At 46.2% G+C, this 22,540-nt stretch overlaps 1 protein-coding gene across 2 annotated transcripts in view; it reads right to left on the bottom strand.

The window, feature by feature from the left end:
• The window catches only part of tmem132e (transmembrane protein 132E), a 399,344-nt gene that overhangs the window by 50,819 nt on the left and 325,985 nt on the right, over positions 1–22,540 (bottom strand). For both annotated transcript variants that reach the window (XM_041893726.2, XM_041893725.2), the window contains exon 3: positions 9,732–9,872. In XM_041893726.2, coding sequence (XP_041749660.2) covers positions 9,732–9,872 — 141 coding nt within the window. The remainder of the gene's footprint in view (positions 1–9,731; positions 9,873–22,540) is intronic.

Raw genomic sequence — 22,540 nt, 5'->3', positions numbered from 1 at the left:
TGCTAATAGGAAGCAGGTGCGAAACCAGAGCGCTCCCCGGAGCGTTCCCCGAACCCTCGGGAAACTGGAGATTACAACCAGACCCCCGACTCAGACAGCCGGGATCGTTACAGTACCCCCTCCGACGAACGCCACCGGGCGGACTCCCGGAGCGCCAGGATGGAGGCGGTAAAAGTCCCTGATGAGATCCGCATCTAGGACCTGTCGCCGCGAATCCAACTCCTCTCCTCAGGACCATACCTCCCAGTCCACGAGATACTGGAAACCCCGGCCCCGCCGTCTGGAATCCATAATGCGACGCACCGTGTAGGCAGGACCACCTCCGATCATCCGAGGAGGAGGAGGAGGAGGCGGAGGAGGCAACAGAGGACTGAGGAAGACAGGCTTGAGGCAGGAGACATGAAAGGTGGGATGGACTCTGAGCGTCCTCGGTAGTTTGAGTCGCACTGCCACTGGATTGATCACCTTCTCCACCACAAACGGACCAATAAACTTCGGTAACAACTTCCTAGACTCAGTCCGTAACGGAAGATCCGTGTGGCCAACCAAACCCTATCTCCGATGGTATAGGTGGGGAGCGGGGATCCGGCGACGATTCGCCTGGAGCTGATACTGTCCGAACCTCTAAGGAGTGCCTTTCTGGCCCGATGCCAGGTCCGGTGGCAACGCCGAATATGGGCCTGAACAGAAGGCACTGAGAGCTCCTTCTCCTGAAAAGGGAACAGGGGAGGTTGGTAGCCATACAGGCACTGGAAGGGGAGACATCCCAGTGGCAGATGTAGGGAGAGTATTGTGGGCATACTCAACCCAAGGCAACTGAGAGGCCCAGGAGGTGGGGTTGGAAGAGACCAGACAGCGTGAGCGTGGATTCCATCTTCTGGTTGGCTCTCTCCGCCTGACCATTGGATTGGGGGTGAAAACCAGATGTGAGACTGACTGTAGCTCCAATGGCCAAACAGAAGGACTTCCAGACAGCAGAGGTAAACTGAGGGCCACGGTCGGAAACGATATCACTGGGCAACCCGTGGACCCTGAAAACCTCCCTAACCAGGATCTCGGACGTCTCCGAGGCAGAGGGAAGCTTGCCAATAGGCACAAAGTGGGCGAACTTGCTGAATCTGTCCACGATAGTCAGAACGACCGTGTTCCCCTCCGAAGCGGGCAACCCCGTGACGAGTCCAGGGCCAGATGCGACCATGGACGCCGGGAATAGGAAGGGGGATGAAGTAGTCCAGAGCTGGGCCGATTGGTACTCTTATTCTGCGCACACACTGGACAGGCAGCAACAAAACCCCGAGTATCCTCGGCCATGGCAGGCCACCAAAAACGTCTGCGAAGAAACGCCATAGTCCGAGCGCCACGCCGGGGTGACAAGCCATCTTGCTGGCGTGGGACCATTTGAGGACAGCAGGACGAACCCGACTCAGGCACAAACAACCGACCGGGTGGACCGTTACCGGGACCGGGCTGAGTCCGAAGGGCCGCCAGCACCTCCTCCTCAATCTTCCACATCACTGCTCCCACGACGCAGTTCCGGGGGAGAATAGTCTCGGTCTTGGACCCACTCTCCTCCGTCTTGGAGAACATCCGGGACAAGGCGTCCGCCTTGCCGTTCTTAGATCCAGGTCGGAACGCAGGGGCAAACTTGAATCGTCTCAAAAACAACGCCCACCTGGCCTGACGGGAGTTGAGACGTTTAGCCGATTGCACGTAAGCAAGATTCTTGTGGTCAGTCCAGACAATAAACGGTTGCTCCGCCTCCAACCAATGGCGCCACTCCTCCAAGGCAAGTTTCACCGCGAGAAGCTCCCGGGTTACCCACATCGTAATTCCTCTCTGCAGGCGAAAGGCGACGAGTAGTAGAGCGCAGGGATGGAGTTTACTGTCCGTGGAGCATCGCTGCGACAGGATGGCGCCAACTCCCACATCCGACGCGTCCACTTCAACGACGAACTGACGGGCCGTGTCCGGTTGAGAGAGAATCGGTGCGTTGGTGAATCGCCTCTTCAAATCCAGAAACGCACGATCCGCCTCCGGATTCCACTTGAAGGTCCTGATACTGGAAGTCAAGGCAGTTAATGGAGCGGCCACACGGCTGTAATCCCGGATGAATCTGCGGTAGAAATTCGCACTTCTCGGCCTTCACGAACAGACGATTCTCCAACAATCGCTGCAGGACCTGCCGGACATGCTGGACGTGGTCGGAAGGTTCCTTCGAGAAGATCAGAATGTCATCCAGGTAAACAAACACGAAGAGACCGATCATATCTCTCAGGACGTCGTTCACCATACTCTGGAATACCGCTGGAGCATTGGTCAGTCCAAACGGCATCACCTGATACTCGAAGTGACCCATCGGTGTATTGAAACCCGTCAACCACTCGTCCCCTCTCTGATCCGGACCAGGTGATACGCATTGCGTAGGTCTAGCTTGGTGAACACCGTAGCACCCTGTAAGGAGTCGAAGGCAGAACTCATCAAGGGCAGGGGATACTTGTTCTTGACCGTGATGTCATTCAACCCCCGATAATCAATACACGGTCGAAGAGAGCCATCCTTCTTTCCCACAAAGAAGAATCCTGCCCCCAGGGGTGATGACGAGGGACGAACGAGACCAGCAGCTAGGGACTCCTTGATGTAGGTCTCCAACGCCTCACGTTCAGGTCGGGAGATACTGTATAACCTTCCCTTGGGGTAGACAGCTCCAGGAACCAGGTTGATGGCACAATCATATGGTCGGTTGGGGAGGAAGTGACAGAGCCTTCTGCTTACTGAAAACTTCCCCAAATCGTGATATGTCTCGGGAACCAGGGACAAATCTGGGGGTTTAGCCTCAATCACCTGACTGGGAACCGAATGGGGGCAGGCAGTCTTGAGACAGTTAGCATGACAATCAAGGCTCCAACTCGTTACCTTGCCCGTCGCCCAATCGAACGTGGGATTGTGTTCCTTCAGCCAGGGGGTATCCAAGGACCAGAGGAACATGGGAAGACGGCAGAATGAAAAATGAAATCATCTCCGAATGATTCCCCGACAACCGCATCTTAACCGGTTCAGTCCTCATCGTGATCTGCGCAGACTACTGCCGTTCAGAGTGGTCGCTTCAATGGCTTCCGGCAATTGCTCCTTGGAAAGCCCCAGCTGTTCCACCAACTCGGCATCAAGAAAGCTTCCATCGGCACCTGAATCGATAAAAGCGTTAAGCGCTAAGCTCTGATTCCTGTTCACAAGGGTAGCCGGAAGCGGGGTCTGACAGAGGTACTGAGAGGTTGAAACTGGCTCGCTAAAAGTCCTCCCAACTTTAGCGAGCCGGGCAGTTTGACGACCGCCGGGAACCAGTGGAGATGTAATGTCCCGAGCTACCACAGTAGAGACAGCAGTTGGTCTTACGTCAGGTTGACGCTCCTCCTTGGTTAACCCGTGCCACCCCCACTTGCATGGGTTCAGAATCGGGAGAGAGGTCCTCTCTACTAATCCCTAGTGGTGGAGAATGATCGACGTGTTCTGGTCCACCACCCGATCCGACTGGGAACTGAGAAGCTGATCGATTGGACGGACCCCATTGCTTCTCCCTCCTTCGCTCCTCGGACTCGATTATCCACCCGAATAGACAAGGCTACCAAGCTGTCCAGGTCACTAGGCTCGGATAGGAGATCAACTCATCCTTGAGCTGCTCCGACAGGCCCTGGTAAAAGGCCGCTTGCAAAGACTCCTCGCTCCACCCACTCTCCACAGCCAACGTCTTGAACTCGATCACGAAGTCGGCCACGCTAGCGAGTTCCTTGGTGAAGAGAAAACAGACGCCTAGCTGCGTCCCTCCCTCGGACGGAATGGTCGAAGAGCTTCCTCATCTCGGCCGTGAACCCCTGGTATGAAGCCATGCAGGGATCCTGTCGTTCCCAAACGGCTGAAGCCCACTCCAGCGCCGACCACACAGCAACTCAATCAAAAAGGCTATCCTAGCCTTGTCAGTGGCATAAGAGTAGGGCTGTAGATCGAACACTAATCCACACTGCATAAGGAAGGAACGGCATCTTCCCAGCTCCCCTCATATTTATCCGGCGTCGGCACCTTGGGCTCACGGAGGGACACAACTTCAGAAGCGGCAGGCGAGATGGGTGAAACCGGTAGTGAGTCCTCCACCGGACACTGGCGTTGGTTCTGGACCTCCGTCAGCCGGTAGAAAGGTTCCGAACTGACAACGCGATCTCCTGTAGTACCATGCTATGATGGCCCAACATCTTCTCCTGCTGGGTAATGGCATGGCGAACAGAGTCCAGGTCCGCTGGGTTCATAATTGGCCGGATCGTTCTGTCACAGTTCCCTCAGCCAGAACCCAAAAGCAGACCAGGACAAGGAGAGTTGAACGAAGGTGAGGGTTTATTAGATACGACAAAAAGGTGCAGTATAATCCAGGGACAGAGCGGGCGGCGTGGTTGAGTAGTTGGGGGTGCAGTCTGGGTCCAGTGATGGCTCGGCAGCCGCCGACCATCAGGCAGAGGTGGAGTGAAGGTTCCGGACGTGTGACTGCAGGTGGAACAAAAACGGAGGTAAGAACACAAAACTCAACAAAGTACAAAATAACAAAACTCACGCAAGATACTCTTGAACTGATACACTGTACACCTACTGTTCATGGCTAACGATCCGGCAGGAACTGGATGTTGGGCCAGAGCCTAAGAAAGGTGCTGATTAGGCCCAGGTGTGCAGATTGCTAATAGGAAGCAGGTGCGGAAACCAGAGCGCTCCCCGGAGCGTTCCCGAACCCTCGGGAAACTGGAGATTACAACCAGACCCCGACTCAGACAGCCGGGATCGTTACAACAAGACCATCGCCAAGCAGCTTGGTGAGAAGGTGACAATAGTTGGTGCGATTATTCGCAAATGGAAAAAAACCAAAAGAACTGTGAATCTCCCTCGGCCTGGGGCTCCATGCAAGATCTCACCTCGTGGAGTTGCAATGATCATGAGAACGGTGAGGAATCAGCCCAGAACTACACGGGAGGATCTTGTCAATGATCTCAAGGCAGCTGGGACCATAGTCACCAAGAAAACCATTGGTAACACACTACGCCGTGAAGGACTGATATCCTGCAGCGCCCGCAAGGTCCCCCTGCTCAAGAAAGCACATATACAGGCCCGTCTGAAGTTTGCCAATGAACATCTGAATGATTCAGAGGAGAACTGGGTGAAGGTGTTGTGGTCAGATGAGACCATAATGGAGCTCTTTGGCATCAACTCAACTCGCCGTGTTTGGAGGAGGAGGAATGCTGCCTATGACCCCAAGAACACCATCCCCACCGTCAAACATGGAGGTGGAAACATTATGCTTTGGGGGTGTTTTTCTGCTAAGGGGACAGGACAACTTCACCGCATCAAAGGAATGATGGACAGGGCCATGTACCGTCAAATCTTGGGTGAGAACCTCCTTCCCTCAGCCAGGGCATTGAAAATGGGTCGTGGATGGGTATTCCAGCATGACAATGACCCAAAACACACGGCCAAGGCAACAAAGGAGTGGCTCAAGAAGAAGCACATTAAGGTCCTGGAGTGGCCTAGCCAGTCTCCAGACCTTAATCCCATAGAAAATCTGTGGAAGGCGCTGAAGGTTCGAGTTGCCAAACGTCAGCCTCGAAACCTTAATGACTTGGAGAAGATCTGCAAAGAGGAGTGGGACAAAATCCCTCCTGAGATGTGTGCAAACCTGGTGGCCAACTATAAGAAACGTCTGACCTCTGTGATTGCCAACAAGGGTTTTGCCACCAAGTACTAAGTCATGTTTTGCAGAGGGGTCAAATACCTATTTCCCTCATTAAAATGCAAATCAATTTATAAAAAATTTTACATGCGTTTTTCTGGATTTTTTTATTTTATTCTGTCTCTCACTGTTCAAATAAACCTACCATTAAAATTATAGACTGATCATGTCTTTGTCAGTGGGCAAACGCACAAAATCAGCAGGGGATCAAATACTTTTTTCCCTCACTGTAGCTGCGTGTGACGAGTGAGATACTGGTGTGCACCAATCAGAAGTCCATGAAGTACATGTTTATGTCGGTGGTGTTAACCACCAGCTCCTCAAATAAGTTTTTCACATTAACATGTTACATATTCTTTACATTAAGACAAACACTTATAATGATTACATGTTGTCATAACAACTCCGAAGTCCTTGACAACACAGAGAATCACATGGTTGACATTAAAAGCATGGACTATTCTTAGTTCCTTGTATAACGTACATGTCACCAAGCTATGGAAGAAAGTAATGTTTTCATCTTGCAGGCAATGTAAAATGCTCCCAAGCGCCGCGTTCGCCCAGAAGATTGATCACGCTTTATGATTGAAGATGACAATATGATCATTGACCTAGATTTTATGCTAAACCATGTCGAATGAAGGCTTTAAACCTATTAGGCTTAATGTGGTAATACAAAACTACTGGGACCCTCTTTGGCATGGTTCTACTCATACTACTTTTGTGGACACATTTATAAAGCAGCCCAGCATGGTCCATTATCTAAAATATATACCAAAGTCGGCACAAAAAGGCAGTTAAATATGCCTTCACAAAAGGTCCCTCCATTAATGTTATTGCTCTTAGCTGGGTGTAGTAGGCCTTAAATACTGTAGTTTGAGAATTCACTCATCTTTAATGCTTTTTATCAGCTAGAAGGCTAAATCAAAGGAAAATAGGAAATTGCAGGCTATTTATCCTTGGCGACTGTTACCGGGCTCTAAAATGTAGGCAAAACTCATAAGTAACATATGAACTCAGGGACATTGTCGCAGGTTAATGATGCAATAGGATCAATAAGCGTTTCTTTCCTCTCGCCGTTTATCAAAGCAATGACGGGTATCAATCTTAACACATATTGGATACATATTGGTTAGTCCGAGATCGAGAAAAAAGCCAAACCCCATTCACACAAATTAACACTTACATCTATGCCCAAAATACCTTCATGACTTTTGACTGGGCCTCTGACAAAAGCCGGGATGACACAATGTGTCTTTAGCTTGACCCCCTGCCGGACCGGATTTCCAACATGGTGACAGGATGGCAAAGATGACTTGACACGGTCTGCTAAATATAGCGAGAAAGCCAGACACTAAGTGCCTTATTGAGAGAGAACAAAGGAAGACTGGCTGATCTTTTATTCAGGTAATGTCACTGTTTGTCTGTTACACTCACTCCCTAACCCCCCCCCCCAATCCTCCGCTCTCTCCCTCCAGACCCACTTGGCCAGTCCCCACAGTCCGTGGAAACTATGGGCGGTGGCATTACTAGGATCTGCACTGGCTAAATAGCTCTGGAGGTTTAGGATAAGCACCCCAAACTCTTAATGCCTCCTTTGTTAATGAGTTGAGCGTATTAGTGATTTATGTTAGCTAATGCCAGGCTTCGCCCGCCCAGCAGTCCTGCTGTATCACAGGCTAAGAAGCTAGCTACCTCCCTGCATCCTCAGCTGCACCTAATTCCACTGCTTCTGCCTTCATTCAAAATGGAGGGCCTGTGTTTTAGGACTGATGAGAGTAATGGTCTGATCCATGATCCAATGTATTGGGCATGCATTCTAAGAGGAAGCCTAGTATGAATATTGGAACGTAGCCCGAGTTCTGTGATGTGCCTGTATATAATCATGGGTACCCCTGCCCAATGACAGGCATAGATAGTGCTGCCATTTTTGCCGATGACAAAATCTCATCTCCATGGCACTGCAATGCAGCAACATACAGTGCCTTCAGAAAGTGTTCACACTCCTTGACTTTTTCCACATTTTGCTGTGTCACAGCCTGCATTTATATATTATATATATATTTATTTATTTTATTCACTGAAAAAATGAAAACCTGAAATGTCTTGAGTCAATAAGCATTCAACCCCTTTGTTGTGGCAAGCCTAAATAAGTTCAGGAGTAAAACTGTGCTTAACAAGTCACATATTAAGTTGCATGGACTCACAGTGTTTAACATGATTTTTGAATAACTACCTCATCTCTGTACACCACACATACAATTATCTGTAAGGTCCCTCAGTCGAGCAGTGAATTTCAAACACAGATTCAACCACAAAGACCAGGGAGCTTTTCCAATGTCTCGCAAAGAAGGGCACCTATTGTTGGATGGGTATAAATAAAAAAAAGCAGACATATACCTTTGAGCATGGTGAAGTTATTAATTACTCTTTGGATGGTGTATCAATACACCCAGTCACTATAAAGATACAGGCATCCTTCCTAACTCAGTTGCCGGGGAGGAAGGAAACCGCTCAGGGATTTCACCTTAAGGCCAATGGTGACTTTAAAACAGTTAGAGTGTAATGGCTGTGATAGTAGAAAACTGAGGATGGATCAACAACATTGTAGTTACTCTACAATACTAACCTAATTGACAGAGTGAAAAGTAGGAAGCCTGTACAGAATAAAACTATTTCAAAACATGCATCCTGTTTGCAACAAGGCACTAAAGTAATGCTGCAAAAAATGTGGTAAAGCAATACATGTTTTGTTCTGAATACAAAGTGTTCTGTTTGGGGCAAATCCAATACAACACATTACTGAGTACCATTCTCCATATTTTCAAGCATAATGATGGCTGCATCATATTATGGGTATGCTTGTAATCGTTAAGGACTGGGGAGGTTTTCAGGATAAAAAATAAACGGAATGGAGCTAAGCACAGGCAAAATCCTAGAGGAGAACCTGGTTCAGTCTGCGTTCCACCAGACACTGGGAGATGAATTCACCTTTCAGCAGGACAATAACCGAAAACACAAGGCCAAATCTACACAGAATTTACCAAGAAGACAGTGAATGTTCCTGAGTGGCCGCGTTACAGTTTTGACTTAAATCTACTTGAAGATCTATGGCAAGACCTGAAAATGCTTGTCTACCAATGATCAACAACCAATTTGACAGAGCTTGACGAATTTTGAAAAGAATAATGGGCAAATGTTGCACAATCCAGGTGTGGAAAGCACTTAAGAGACTTACCCAGAAAGACTCACAGCTGTAATCGCTGCCAAAGGTGCTTCTACAAAGTATTGACTCAGGGGTGTATATACTTATGTAAATAAGATATTTCTGTATTTCATTTTCAATAAATTAGCAGACATTTCTAAAAACATGTATTCACTTTGTCATTATGGTGTATTGTGTGTAGATGGGTGAGAAAAAAATATATTTAATCTATTTTGAATTCAGGCTGTAAAGTATGAATACTTTCTGAAGGCACTGTATAAAAGTTAAACTGTATATATCACTTTGGCATTTCAATTGGTTTTGCCTACACATAAAATGGATATATCACTTAAGTTGATACTCAAGCTGTAAAAAGCATGCATTTGAAAACTAAAGTTTCATGTGATTGTCCTCCAAACATATCAGCTTTCTGCCAAGCAGGGAGAAATGTTTAAATCATCATTGGTGTAAGCATTTTTATGGCTTTGCAATTAAGCAATTTATTTGACAGAGTATATCCAAGTATTTTTTGCACGACTACCCAAAACTGTATCCATATCTTTACTAAAAATAGGCCTATAACTTCTGTATTATTATCAGCAAGCAACCTGAGGACACCACTGCAGCCAAGGAGATGTTTTGAAGAAGTCTCATTTAGACTTTCACAGAACAAACCATCCTAAAGTTAACAGTGTGCTGGGCACAACAGCCTCACTCTGTGGTGTTTGGGTGGATGTTGTGTGTTTAGGCCCTAGGCTGTTGACTTACCCGGCTTGCACTCCTTTGTTCTTGTTCACGTCGATGGTGGTGATGGAATGCTTTGCCCCGGACTGTACCTCCCAGTCCACAGTCCACTGGGCATTCTTCGACTTGGTTTGCAGAAGATTCACCCCTTTCTTCGCCTTGACCCTGCAATCGAGAGATAAAGGAATGAATCAACTTTATGAACAGCCTATGATTTATCTGCGAGGTCAGAGGTTGTTGGTTTGTTTGTATACTGTAGTTCCATCATGTGCACAGCACTGTATTACATTGGGGCAAATGCAATTTTGAAAGATCAATCAATGACAGTTAATGTAGATGGACAATGTGGTGATATATCGGTAAAGACAAAGGCTATCGCACTGGAATTTTGAAATCATGGATAAATGTCTGAATAATGCTTGAATAACGATTGACAGTATTTCTCAACCAGCCAACTGTATATTAAGCATCATGCAAACAATAAAAGCCCACTCCATATGCTTTGGTTCCATAATATTTTGAGAGAACTTCAATATTGTACTGTACTAGTGTTTTTAAGACTATGATCCATTTCAGTGACTCCGATTAATTTCCCCATACAAATGAGAGGCTATGAGGTATTACTCTGGTGTGACCCATGTGAATTTAGCTCGCCATTGCGTTCAAACGAAGCCGATTAATGAGTGAACATAGCGAATCAGAAAGGTACAGCTGTGACTAGTAATAAGCACCAATTCTGTAAGACTCTCGCCATCTTTGCAAGCCTGATAAGAGGCAAATGGAGGAGCCTGTGTGAGCTACTTTGGCTAAGACATGACTATTATTTATTCATTCCACGCAGATGCCTTCTGCCATGGCAACTTCTATTAAGCGCTGCGCTGGAATGGCTGACTGCTAAACAGGAGCGGTTAGCTCTAAATGCTCCTAATCCTTCAAGGCCATATAGCTAATTCATACACTGGGGTCCAAAATGTCAGTGGATATTTTCAGTGCAAACATTAATGCTCTGACAGAGCATTTAAGAAATGACTTCTCTTTAACTCATTGTTGCATGTAACCTGTGGAGAATAATGTTGTTTTGCACAATTAGCTAATGTGGAGTGGTGAATAGCCTTTCATCCATCTAGTCTTCAGGAAATTGCTCAGATTGTCAAAGACTGTGGTTAACACCTTCAAACACAACATTCCCAGTGACAGCTATGGTAAGCACCTTCAAACACAATATTCCAGTGATGGCTCTACGCAACGGAAGGCAACTGTATTGAGTGACAGGAGCTCCTTGCCTCTGGATCATGAACAGCAATCTCAACAATCATCTTGAGCACTCCGAAATGTATCTTGTTTATCACTCTAAGTACAGCATTGAGGTTCGGCAGCCCGCACAGAGCCGTGCAGATGAAGAGCTGGAAGGAAGGAGAAGGAAGAAAACCTGGCTGGCAGGGAGATGTTCTTTAGTGGGGCATGCTGGGAAAATTAAAATGATCGAGCCAAGGAGATAGAGGGGATCGCAAATCAAACCTTGCAACTGCCAATGTTCACATCTGATACAGAATTGACTCATATCCTGCCGAAGGAAATTATTGTTGCATTGCGGTGGCAGATACAGAGGGGAACCAAAACGTGTGTTTTTCTACGGTCTGACAGTTACTAATTAACATAACATGATGATGTGTACAGTTAAGGTCTGTCAAAACAGCAAACTCCCACCCATTGCGCAATTGGGGAGGTTGAGAGTCAGCAGTATGCCTCACAGGTTCTGTGACCTAGACATTGGAATTCTGACCTTATTTCTTCAGGCTCTGGTAACCATATTCAAAGGCTGGCCAAACACTTTAAAAGGGTGACAGCAAATCTTTCTGTCGGATTAACCCCCAACCGGTTTTCAAACGCTCCCTTCCTTTGCCTTTAAACCGCTTCCTCTGCACTCACCTGATAAAGCAGCGGCGGCGCCACTTTGAGGACTGGGCCATGACCAATAGAGGAGGCTGCAGCTCCCTGTTTTTCAACAAGGCTTTGGTTTACTCTTATCTCCAGCTCTGCGCAGCTGCCCGTCATGTAAAAAAACACCTTTATTGATGATGTGGCACATTCCTATTTTTCAAATGTTAAATCTCTGAAAGTGCAAGGCAAGATAGGAATCTGTTTGCAGTTATCGCAATAATTTTTCCTTGGGGAGTGAATCTGTGTGGAATAATTGTGCACACCTGGAGCGTGCCCTTTCCAAACAGTATACCCACAAACAGAGTTGGATTGGTTTGGTTCAGATGAAAGAAGACGGCTCTAAAGATCTAGTTCAGCTCCACGTGTCACCTTCAGTACCAAGCTATGATGAACAGACCAACTCCCGGTAAACAAGACAGAACACAGTGGGACTCTAGCTGGTTAAAGTTGTCAAGGAGTCAACACCAAGACCCGGTTGTAGTGGTTTCAAGTTATTTGAATCAATTAATAATAGGCAGTATTAATCCAAGTAGTGTAACATGGCAATATGTTTATTCTTCACATTTACACCAGTGAAATTACAGAAAAGAGCCCGGTTTTAACTGGAAACTAAAATATTTATAGAAACAGTTGGTTGTGCTTTAAGTCTAGCGCCCATCCAGTCATATTAGCCTCTTCCCTCACTTTGCTTCCCCGTTTCCAGGCTCTCCCAGACACAACTCCCCTAGCTCTGCTTAACTGTTAAGGAAATGCCTGTGTGTGAAATGATCAAGCATTCACAACAAACCCTTTGCTTAGAGAATGCCAACCACTCACAGATTGCATTTCAGTTTTTTGGTAGTCGCTAGCAGTTGTATGTTGCTGTGGGGAGTGCCAAAAAACAAACATCTGACCATGGTGACAACAGCTCACAGAGGAAGCGCAGTGCAACTGTTAGCGGCCTAAACTCTAATGGATATCAAGCCTTTGCATTCATAACCTCGGCAGACGTCAATGCATAAATGCAGGCAAAAAAGTAAATAAAAAGGAACAAAAATGAACGTCTCAAAGGCACTCCCTTTTGAATTACTGCAAAAACAGGGCATCTTCGACAGCTACATTTGGCCAGCGAAGCCTTTTTCCACTGAAGCTCTATTAGTTTGAGGGGGCACTTTACAGACAACTTCTCCACTTGGAGTTCTGCAGTCACAACATATTCCCATTCCATGACAATATATTATTTAGTCCTTGGCCCTGTGCTTGACGCGGTGCCCGTTTTATGTGTCATGTGACATGTGATTCAATCACGCACTTGGCTGTGCGTGATATAACAGCTCGACATGTATGGTATGTTTATGAAAGCTTGAGAAACATTATTGTATGTTTCCAGGACTTTGCATCCTTGAAGTAGCAGCTTGATGTAATAAAACATTCTGATACCACTCCATAAGCCTTCAATTGCACTGACAAAGCTATTATTTCAAAAATGTCACGACAACAATGGATTATGCTTATAAACTGCGCCGCAAGCGACTGCTGTAGAAAATAGCACACAAGAGTATTAAATACGGCACCCGTCAACAGGGGTTCATTGAGGGTCCACAAGTAATTCCTAAGTAATTATTTATTGAATTGCAGTATTGTAATCTCAGATATTGTGCATGCCAGACCTTGAGATTTACTGTTCGGCAAACAATACAATATTGACCATAATCCTTTCTGATGTCCCTCACAACCGTTCATTATATAAAAAGTAAAGTCTCACCAGGCCCAAAGAGAGAGAAATAGCTTAGTTTTGCATCGCCTTGCTGGAGAAGCACATGCCGGCTGCTCATTATTGTGGGAATATGAGAGGAACGTCAATAAGAGGACATGTGAACCTCGTCAGCCTCCATCTCTAACCATGTGGACATTCTGCCATAATTAGCAGCGGGGAAGCCATCAGGACAGATGTTCGCTTCGCAACAAGACGCCCGGCGCCGCAAAAAGATCTGATGCACTCGTCACACTGCTGATGCTCGTCTGATGGTAAACCGAGTGGCCAGCCCAAGCCCAGATGAAGGGCCAGCCGCCACGGGTCGGGAATGATGAGCATCTTCAGTAATCTCTTGCTAAAACAAAAGACGATAAGGGACGTGGACAGCGAGGGATGACCCGACAGTTGGGATTTACACTAATCTGACAAATCATCTAAGGGGAAAAGAACAAAAGGCACAGAGAATAGCTTATTATACTTCTTTTGAGTGGGGCTTTTGGAAGATGCAGAGCAGAAACGTATAAATGTTGATCTGATAGGGCTCCATTTGCTCATGCTTAATGTGTATTCTCCTATGCGGCGAGGGCAAAGGAAGCCGAAAGAGAGACAAATTCAGTTTTGACAAGCGCAAAAAAGGTTAACCAGGGCAGTACAGTGCAACCATTTTACTTGCATAATCGCCTAATCATTTTTGCTGTGCCACCTGGAATTTTTATTTAGGAGCACCAGTGCGCCTAGAAGAATTAAGGATTCTAGCTTGAATATCTCAAATATTTTTAATTGTGCTCCTAAACACGTGGTCCTTGTAATAAAGGTCAGCGTAGAGCCCCTGGTGACAGCTGTGTTTGTATTCCTAATCCATCTATCTCAGAATGGAAAACAACTTTTAAATTATCCTGATTATTTGAGGTCACGGCTGGGTTAAATAGCTTCCACAGACCAAGCAGACCCTGAGAAAAAGCTTTAAACTGACTACTTAAAACAAAACACAATTGCAGGATCCAAAACAGAGGCTGCTGGCCTGGGAGGGAGGAGGAGGGTTCCTGTTTTATCTTTAAGTGGTGGAGTGGGCTGACGTGTGGAGTGGAGACTCCCTTTTCTGTGCCCTGACGCCACTGATGCAGATGCAGATATATGCACACACAAACACACACACACACACGCACCCAAACTACACACACACACACACACAAACAAACCACACACACACACAGGCGCACACAGACGCACAAACACACACTGCGCAGTGGTGGCAGTGATGACGGTGGCTGGGAATCCATCCTCCTGGAACACAATTATTCTAAGTAGTTTTCCCATCAGCCGGAGCCATGAGCAGAAGACCCTCGGGTGAGCCATAACCTTTCTGTGGAAGCAATCGGGAAAAAAGACGCTCTCCAATTTATTTGATAAGGCGAGTGGAACTCAGCGCTGCCAGCAGACGTGGAGAACAAGAAAATCAGTGCCTCTCTGAAACCAAGTTGCTGACATTTTCACATCACTATGCATACATAATTATATTTTGGCCCAGGCTTGTGTTAAAAATGGCCCATTCCAAAGGAGAATAAAGAAAAGTTCAGAATTCCTATGGTTTGCGGTGCTGTATACCAGCAGATACATCTACCAATAGTCAAACAACGGCTACTAGGCATTGGATGATAAGAGACACTGACAAACCATGTATCCCACAAAGGAGAAAAAAGTGATACAGAAGACTTGTCATGGCAAGGACGCAGAAATACCGTGTGTAGAGAGAGAAAGCGAGAGAGTAAAGAAAGCGAGGCTTTTGTGCATAAATAAATGCTGCCAGGACAAAAGCAAGTTGTCACATTGTGATTGGATACTGGATGACTGTGAGGAATTTGCATACTGATACACTTGACAAGGTAAAATTATCTCCGGGGGGGATTATATTATTGTTATGCGGTTCAGAGAGCTTATCCATTCGTCTTGAAGCGCAGTCTCGTCTCTCGGCCCCTCTCGCCGACAGAACATAAACACTGACGCCATATATTAATTTGATGGAGAGATAAATGTCATGTCCAGCACTTCTAAAGATCAACGAAATATCAGATTCAATCGAATGCTCATTGAATGTCAGAAAATACAGGAGACCTGGGATGGACTGACGGAGTAAGGAAACAAGAGGAAAAAAGGCATAATCCCTCGATTTGGGTAAGCTTCTTTTTGGAAGTGTGACACTCTGGCTCTATGGACTTTTATTTTAGAGCCAGGGTTGTATTTCTTTTGGTGGTGTTGGGTATGGGTGAGTTTCATTTGTTTGTGTTTTGGTAATTGGTCAATGACTCCCAATCGGAGGTAACGAGTGTCAGCTGTCGGCTCGTTATCTCTGATTGGGAGCCATATATATACTGTTGTGTTTCACTGTTGGTTTGTGGGTTTTTTGTTCTATGTTCAGTCGATGTACTGAGGACGTTACGGATCGTGTTTTGTTTTGTCGTTATTTCAACATTAAAGTCATCATGTTCACTCCCAACGCTGCGCTTTGGTCCTACTTTATTGGCGATCGTGACAGGAAGGCCCCACACACATCTTAAAGCGTACAAAAATGAAAAGAGAAAAACAACTCCCACCAATTGATTGAATGATTACACAAGACAATAACGAGCACGCGGCTTCTCAACCCGAACCCAGAGCTTCTTGAGTGATGCCTTATGCTGTCGTTGCTGCTGTGAGTGGGCCAGTTCTGTTCTCCAATGGAACCCTCTTTTCATCCTTTCCTCTTACGCACCGACTCTCATTATGTTCACACTGTTCTATGTCAACCATACCTCCTCTCTATTTCCCTGCATGACTCCCTACCTCCTTCACCCCCATCTCTGTTTTCCTCTCCCTCTTGCTCCCCCCTCATTCTGCACCTATCCTCTTAAATAAATCACTTCCAACACGCAGCTGTTCAATTAAACTTTTACTAGATATTGCTGGCGGCTTGTCAGTCTAATCAGGGGTTCTGTAGGAATAGGTAATTCAACTCACTACCTGCTACGCCGGGTGCCCTGATACACCATCATGTAGTGTTAATGGCCTGTATTGACCAGCACCTATAAATATAATGGCATTTTCATAACCCCCCAGCGGAATGGAGAGCCATCTTCCTTATAGACAGTAAATGGAGAAGACATCAACTGATGCACTCTCACTGGCGCTAACCTCCTTTATTGCCTTGCAACCCAGCCTTTCAGAATCCTAGTTCTACTATATGGTTGTTGTGGAAGTGCAATACGACGAAGTGGCCACCAGGTGGCCCTCTCCTCACTGGGAGGAAGGGGGATGCTGAAGAGGGGCCATGATAGGCATACTAGGTTGGGGCCTGGTGGTCCTAACATGATAAGATATGCAACCATTTTGAGCTGGATTCAAAAGGACAATCGCTAGTTTGTCAGATACCCTATCTGGACTGTGTCACCAGGAGAGGCATGTTACCACTACTCCCCACGACCTCTGCCTCCCCACCAGGTGGAAACGTGCCTTTGTTTAATAAACTCCGACCTGTCCTCACGGCAACCTTGACTTAATTTATTTTCCCAGGCTGCTGTTAAATCACTCTGCTTCAGCTCCCTCCATCCGCTCCCCTCCTTACCCTTCCTCCCTCTCTTTTTCCCATTCATTCGCTTTCCCTTTTCTGTCTCCTCACCCCCACCACTCTAATGACCTTGCTTGCCAAATTATCCAAATGACTGTGCCTTGGAGTTAAACGCTGATTAGGAGGGAGCCCTATGCGGCTCTCCACTCTTGGAGTTGGAGGAGGAGAGCTAAAGCGTAGGGGGATATAGCTGCCTGCATATTGGTTTGTTGGTCCCCCTGGCTAGCGATTACACACACACAATGAATTTGACCATGACAGCTATTTTTGCAATCAAAATCAACACAATCCGAATGCCTCAAATGAGGTCTCCTAACTACAATCAAAATGAGCTGGGTTCTGGGTTTCAAAGCCAATATTGGATCTAGGCTACCCACCTCCCGTACGACAAATCATTCCAACATAATTTTCAAAAACGATGGAGGATGGTTTGAAAAGTGGGAGTGGCTAAGCCAAATGAAGAGGAATGCAGAGGCAGCACGGTTGATCGTAATTGTAACTGACTCTGATAATGATAACTGGCCATCAAACTATAAAACATCAAGCGTACGCAAAAGCTAATAAAAACGATGCGGGATAGTGAAACTCAGCGAAATCACTCAAGGCCTTGCGCATTAGGCAAGGTCTGCAGAATGACTTGGTTTGCATTTCAATAGAGGCTATTCCACTCCAGCACCCCCCCCACCCCCCACCCCCCACCCCCCACACACACACACACATAACCGCAATACTGTGCTTTATGACTCTTTTGATTATGTATGTTTGTGCACGGACCGCGCCTTTGACGGGGGTGACAATGACAACCTAGACCGCTGAGCTGGAAGAGTACCCTAACTTGGCGCCGTGACAATTTGCAATCCATGTTCCATCAAGGGCTCAGACCAGATTATGAGGCATCTTGGCTGATCAGCAACATTTACTTTTCACACGCTCAGGGCAGTGCAGTTTTTACAGCAAGTTTGCTCAAATGGAACAAAGCATTCCTTTGTGCGTCCGGTGTAAAGCTCTCTCGATCTCACTCTCCTCTTTCTCTCCTCTTACATGAGACAGGGCAGAACAACTAAGGACAAAACCTAACCCAGAGCCTGCTCTGACTGCGCCAGTGAGGCCTAGAACGTTTTTGCATTTCCCCCCCTTCAGAACTCACTTGGCCTATTATTGGTAGGGAATTATTTGTCAGGTATTTACACTACATGGCCATAAGTATGTGGACACCTGCTCGTCGAACGTCTCATTCTAAAATCATGGCCATTAATATGGAGTTGGTCCTCCCTTTGCTGCTATAACAGCCTCCACTCTTCTGGGAAGGCTTTTCACTAGATGTTGGAACATTGCTGCGGGGACTTGCTTCCATTCAGCCACAAGAGCATTAGAGAGTCGGGCACTGATGTTAGGTGATTAGGACTGGCTCGCAGTCGGCATTCCAATTCATCCCAAAGGTGTACTATGGGGTTGAGGTCAGGGCTCTGTGCAGGCCAGACAAGTTCTTCCACACCGATCTCGACAAACCATTTCTTTATGGATCTCGCTTTGTGCACGGGGGCATAGTCATGCTGAAACAGGAAAGGGCCTTCCCCAAACTGTTGCCACAAAGTTTGTAGAACAGAATCGTCTAGAATGTCATTGTATGCTGTAGCGTTAAGATTTCCCCTTCGCTGGAACTAAGGGGCCTAGCCCAAACCATGAAAAACAGCCCCAGACCATTATTCCTCGTCCACCAAACCTTACAGTTAGCACTATGCATTGGGGCAGGTAGCGTTCTCCTTGCATCTGTCAAACCTAGATTTGTCCGTCGGACTGCCAGATGGTGAAGTGTGATTCATCACTCCAGAGAACGCGTTTCCACTGCTCCAGAGTCCAATAGCAGTGAGCTTTACACCACTCCAGCCGACACTTGGCATTGCTTATGGTGATCTTAGGCTTGTGTGCGGCTGATCGGCCATGGAAACCCATTTTATGAAGCTCCCGAAAAAACATTTATTGTGCTGACGTTGCTTCCAGAGGCAGTTTGGAACTCGGTAGTGAGTGTTGCAACCGAGGACAGACAATTTTTACTCGCTATGCGGTTCAGCACTCTGCGGTCCCGTTCTGTGAGCTTGTGTGGCCTACCACTTCGCGGCTGAGCCGTAGTTGCTCCTAGACGTTTCCACTTCACAATATCAGCACTTACAGTTGACCGGGGAAGCTCTAGCAGGGCAGAAATTTGACTAACTGACTTGTTGGAAAGGTGGCATCCTATGACGGTGCCACGTTGAAAGTCACTGAGCTCTTCAGTAAGGCCATTCTACTGCCAATGTTTGTATATGGAGATTGCATGGCGGTGTGCTCGATGTTATACACCTGTCAGCAACAGGTGTGGCTGAAATAGCCTAATCCACTAATTTGAAGGGGTGTCCATATACTTTTGGCCATGTAGTGCATATGGAGTTAATGTGACACAATGCCCCAGGCATTGACATATCTTTCTTAGGCAACTGAAGCCAGCAATAGCATTTCAAAGACATTGACATGAAAATAAACTGTTGACATTAAATCATAAAGAGTAAGACAGGCTAGTCAGATGGAATTATGTACCATTGCCAAGTGTGCTTAGTATTTGGGCTTATCAAGAAAAAGGAAAAGTTTAAAGTGAACCAGAGTCACTTGGGCTCTTCTATCAAATCTCTATGCTAACAAATTAATGTAAAATAATGTATTTCTCATCGAAGGGAACCGGCCCACCAATCAGTTGCCATGGGGAACAAATCATGCCATGAACAAGGGAAAGTATTCAATAATGTGTACCAATTTGTAGGGAAATTAGTTCTTTCACTTATTTCACAATGCCTCTTGGCAAAAGATTTGAGAGGCTAAGCCGGGAAGGGAATAAGCCAACGTTCTCTCCCAACCATTTGAATCACTCGTCGTTAAAGAGTTGAGAGATGAAATAAATAAAGACCTCTTGTGTTTTGCATGTTAAAAGGCAGTGAAATGCCTAGCATCTGCTTTGGTAGTACAGATTGAAGTGTCCAAATGTTTGATGGAGAAGGTAGTGGGTCACGGAAGTCTTGGCTTATTGCAGCTAAACCCCACACATTTTCCCCACATGCTTCATCCGTCTCACCCTAATTCACAGCATACTTTCTGAATATTTTCCAGGTTTGCGGGTCCTCAAAGTGTCTAGCAACACAGCTGAGCTGTGTACCAAATCTTATGTCATAGGATTACTTTCAATTAAGTGTTAGAATTTAAAAGCATTAAGATTCATGTTTGTGTAATGACTTTGGATGCCAAACTGGATCCCTCTAAATACGAGATTAAACTTTATTAACCTAAACGGGTGAAAAACAAATGCTGTTTAGTATGGTCGAGTTTCACTTACTTCGAAAGATCACATAAAAGTGCCTCTAATATACACTCACCGGACAGTTCATTAGGTACACCCATCTAGTACTGGGTCGGACCCCCCTTTGCCTCCAGAACAACCTGAATTCATCAGGGCAAGGATTCTACAAGGTGGACTTCATGGAATCATGCTGCTTACGCCAAATCTTGACTCTGCCATCAGCATGACACAACAGGAACCGGGATTTGTCGGACCAGACAATGTTTTTTCATTCCTCAACTGTCCAGTGTTGGTGATCGAGTGCCCACTGGAGCCGCTTTTCTTGTTTTTAGCTGATAGGAGTGGAACACGGTGTGGTCGTCTGCTGCAATAGGCCATCCGTGACAAGGATCGACGAGTTGTGCATTCCAAGATGCCGTTCTGCACACCACTGTTGTACTACGCCGTTATTTGTCTATTTGTGGGCCGCCTGTTAGCTTGCACGATTCTTGCCATTCTCCTTCGATCTCTCTCATCAACCAGCTGTATTCACCCACAGGACTGTCGCATCATTCTTGGTAAACCCTAGACACTGTCGGGCGTGAAAAGCCCAGGAGGGTGGCTGTTTCGGAGATACTGGATCCGGTGCGCCTGGCACCGACGATTATACCACTCGGTGAGTGTATACCAATACAGTATGGTGGCTGATAAAATGTATTTAATCCCAAAATGATACAGCTTGTTTATACAACATCCTATGTTTAATGTCAATACTTCAACTAATATGGCCATATGACATACTCCCATCTCAGTATGTTGGCTTTAAAAGTCAGTACAGTAGGACAGTAGCAGCAGCTAGCCTCAGCATTAGCCACCAGTGAAAAGACTGAGTGGCACTCCATTGGGAATCCGCCACATTTATACTCCTCCCTTCCGTTCCTCTACATACCACCCCCAACTCCCAGAGCGCCTGGCCTCCTTGTCCTGCTCCTCAACACCACATAATACCACAACCTGAGGGACTCCTCAGCACAATAACGCAGAGCCTAAGATCTGGGTACTGTTCCGATCGGCTGGCTGCCGTACACAGGGCTCCCCTACCCCCACAACACAGTCCAACCAGGGGCTTAGTGGGCACGCTCAGTGTGGAGCCACAGAGGAAGCAGCAGCTAAGTCCACCCCGCACGTCTTCTTCTGTGTTGGCTCAATGTTCTGGTCTGAGAACAAGGAGGAACAGGTGCTGAGATTAGAGATCGATTTAGCATAAATTGTTATGCATAGAGAATGAGGCAGCGAGAGAAACCCAACAGCTCTAGCGTGGCTAGCTGTTGTGTTGGCGGTTTTTATTAGTAATGTATGGTGAAGAGATGTAGATTAAATCTGGCCATCTTTTGATATTCTAGTGGCAATGTAAGCATATCATTTGCTGGACAAAATGGCTGCTGTAACAACACTAGTGAGTGAGTATTAGGATTCCAGGAGACCCAGCCACTACAACACTGTATCCTACAGGGATCTCTCCATTCTGCACTTCTCTGGACAGAGAACAATGCCTTCAAAAAACCCATATCTTCAGAGATTTTCTCACCCCACACAGCCACATTTTTATTCTAGGCGAGAAGGCAGAGGTGAGGCATGAGGGAGAGAGTCCAATCAGCTATTTCAGGGCTGTTTTTGCCCTGGGTCTCCTGTTTGTCTATTGGGCTTTAATAACTTCAATAAAACAGTAAGGGGTCATGGCTCCCTCACAGAGATGAGAGGCTGCGGCACTAACTAGCCATTAGAGAGGATGGGAGGGCATAGGAAATAGCCATAACAAATCTGCCCCAGTTAGCTGGCAGGCATCAATAATAAGGGGCTACGGTTTCTCAAATGTATTCTCATTTAAATCAGCTTCACGTAATGACCTCTGGCCAAGGGAGGCCAAGGGAACATCCACTGAGGGTTGAGAAACATGTTTCACACTTGGGGGCTTTACTTCTTTTTTGTAAAGTTATTTTTTATACATCAGCGTAAAAAAAAAAAAAATCTGTTTTGTTTCACTTTCATTAGTTAGACAGTTGTTTTGCATCATCTCTTGTTTTGTTGCTTCTTTTTTTTGTTTTAAAATTATCTTTATTCCATATTTAATAGGATATACAGTACCAGTCAAAGGTTTGGACACACCTACTCATTCAAGTGTTTTTCTTTATATTTACAATTTTCTACATTGTAGAATAATAGTGAAGACATCAAAACTATGAAATAACACA

Source organism: Coregonus clupeaformis, chromosome 13 (assembly GCF_020615455.1).
Source record: "Coregonus clupeaformis isolate EN_2021a chromosome 13, ASM2061545v1, whole genome shotgun sequence".
NCBI lineage: Eukaryota > Metazoa > Chordata > Actinopteri > Salmoniformes > Salmonidae > Coregonus > Coregonus clupeaformis.
Note: the sequence above shows the minus strand (reverse complement) of the source record. Positions and strands in the feature narration are given on the sequence as shown.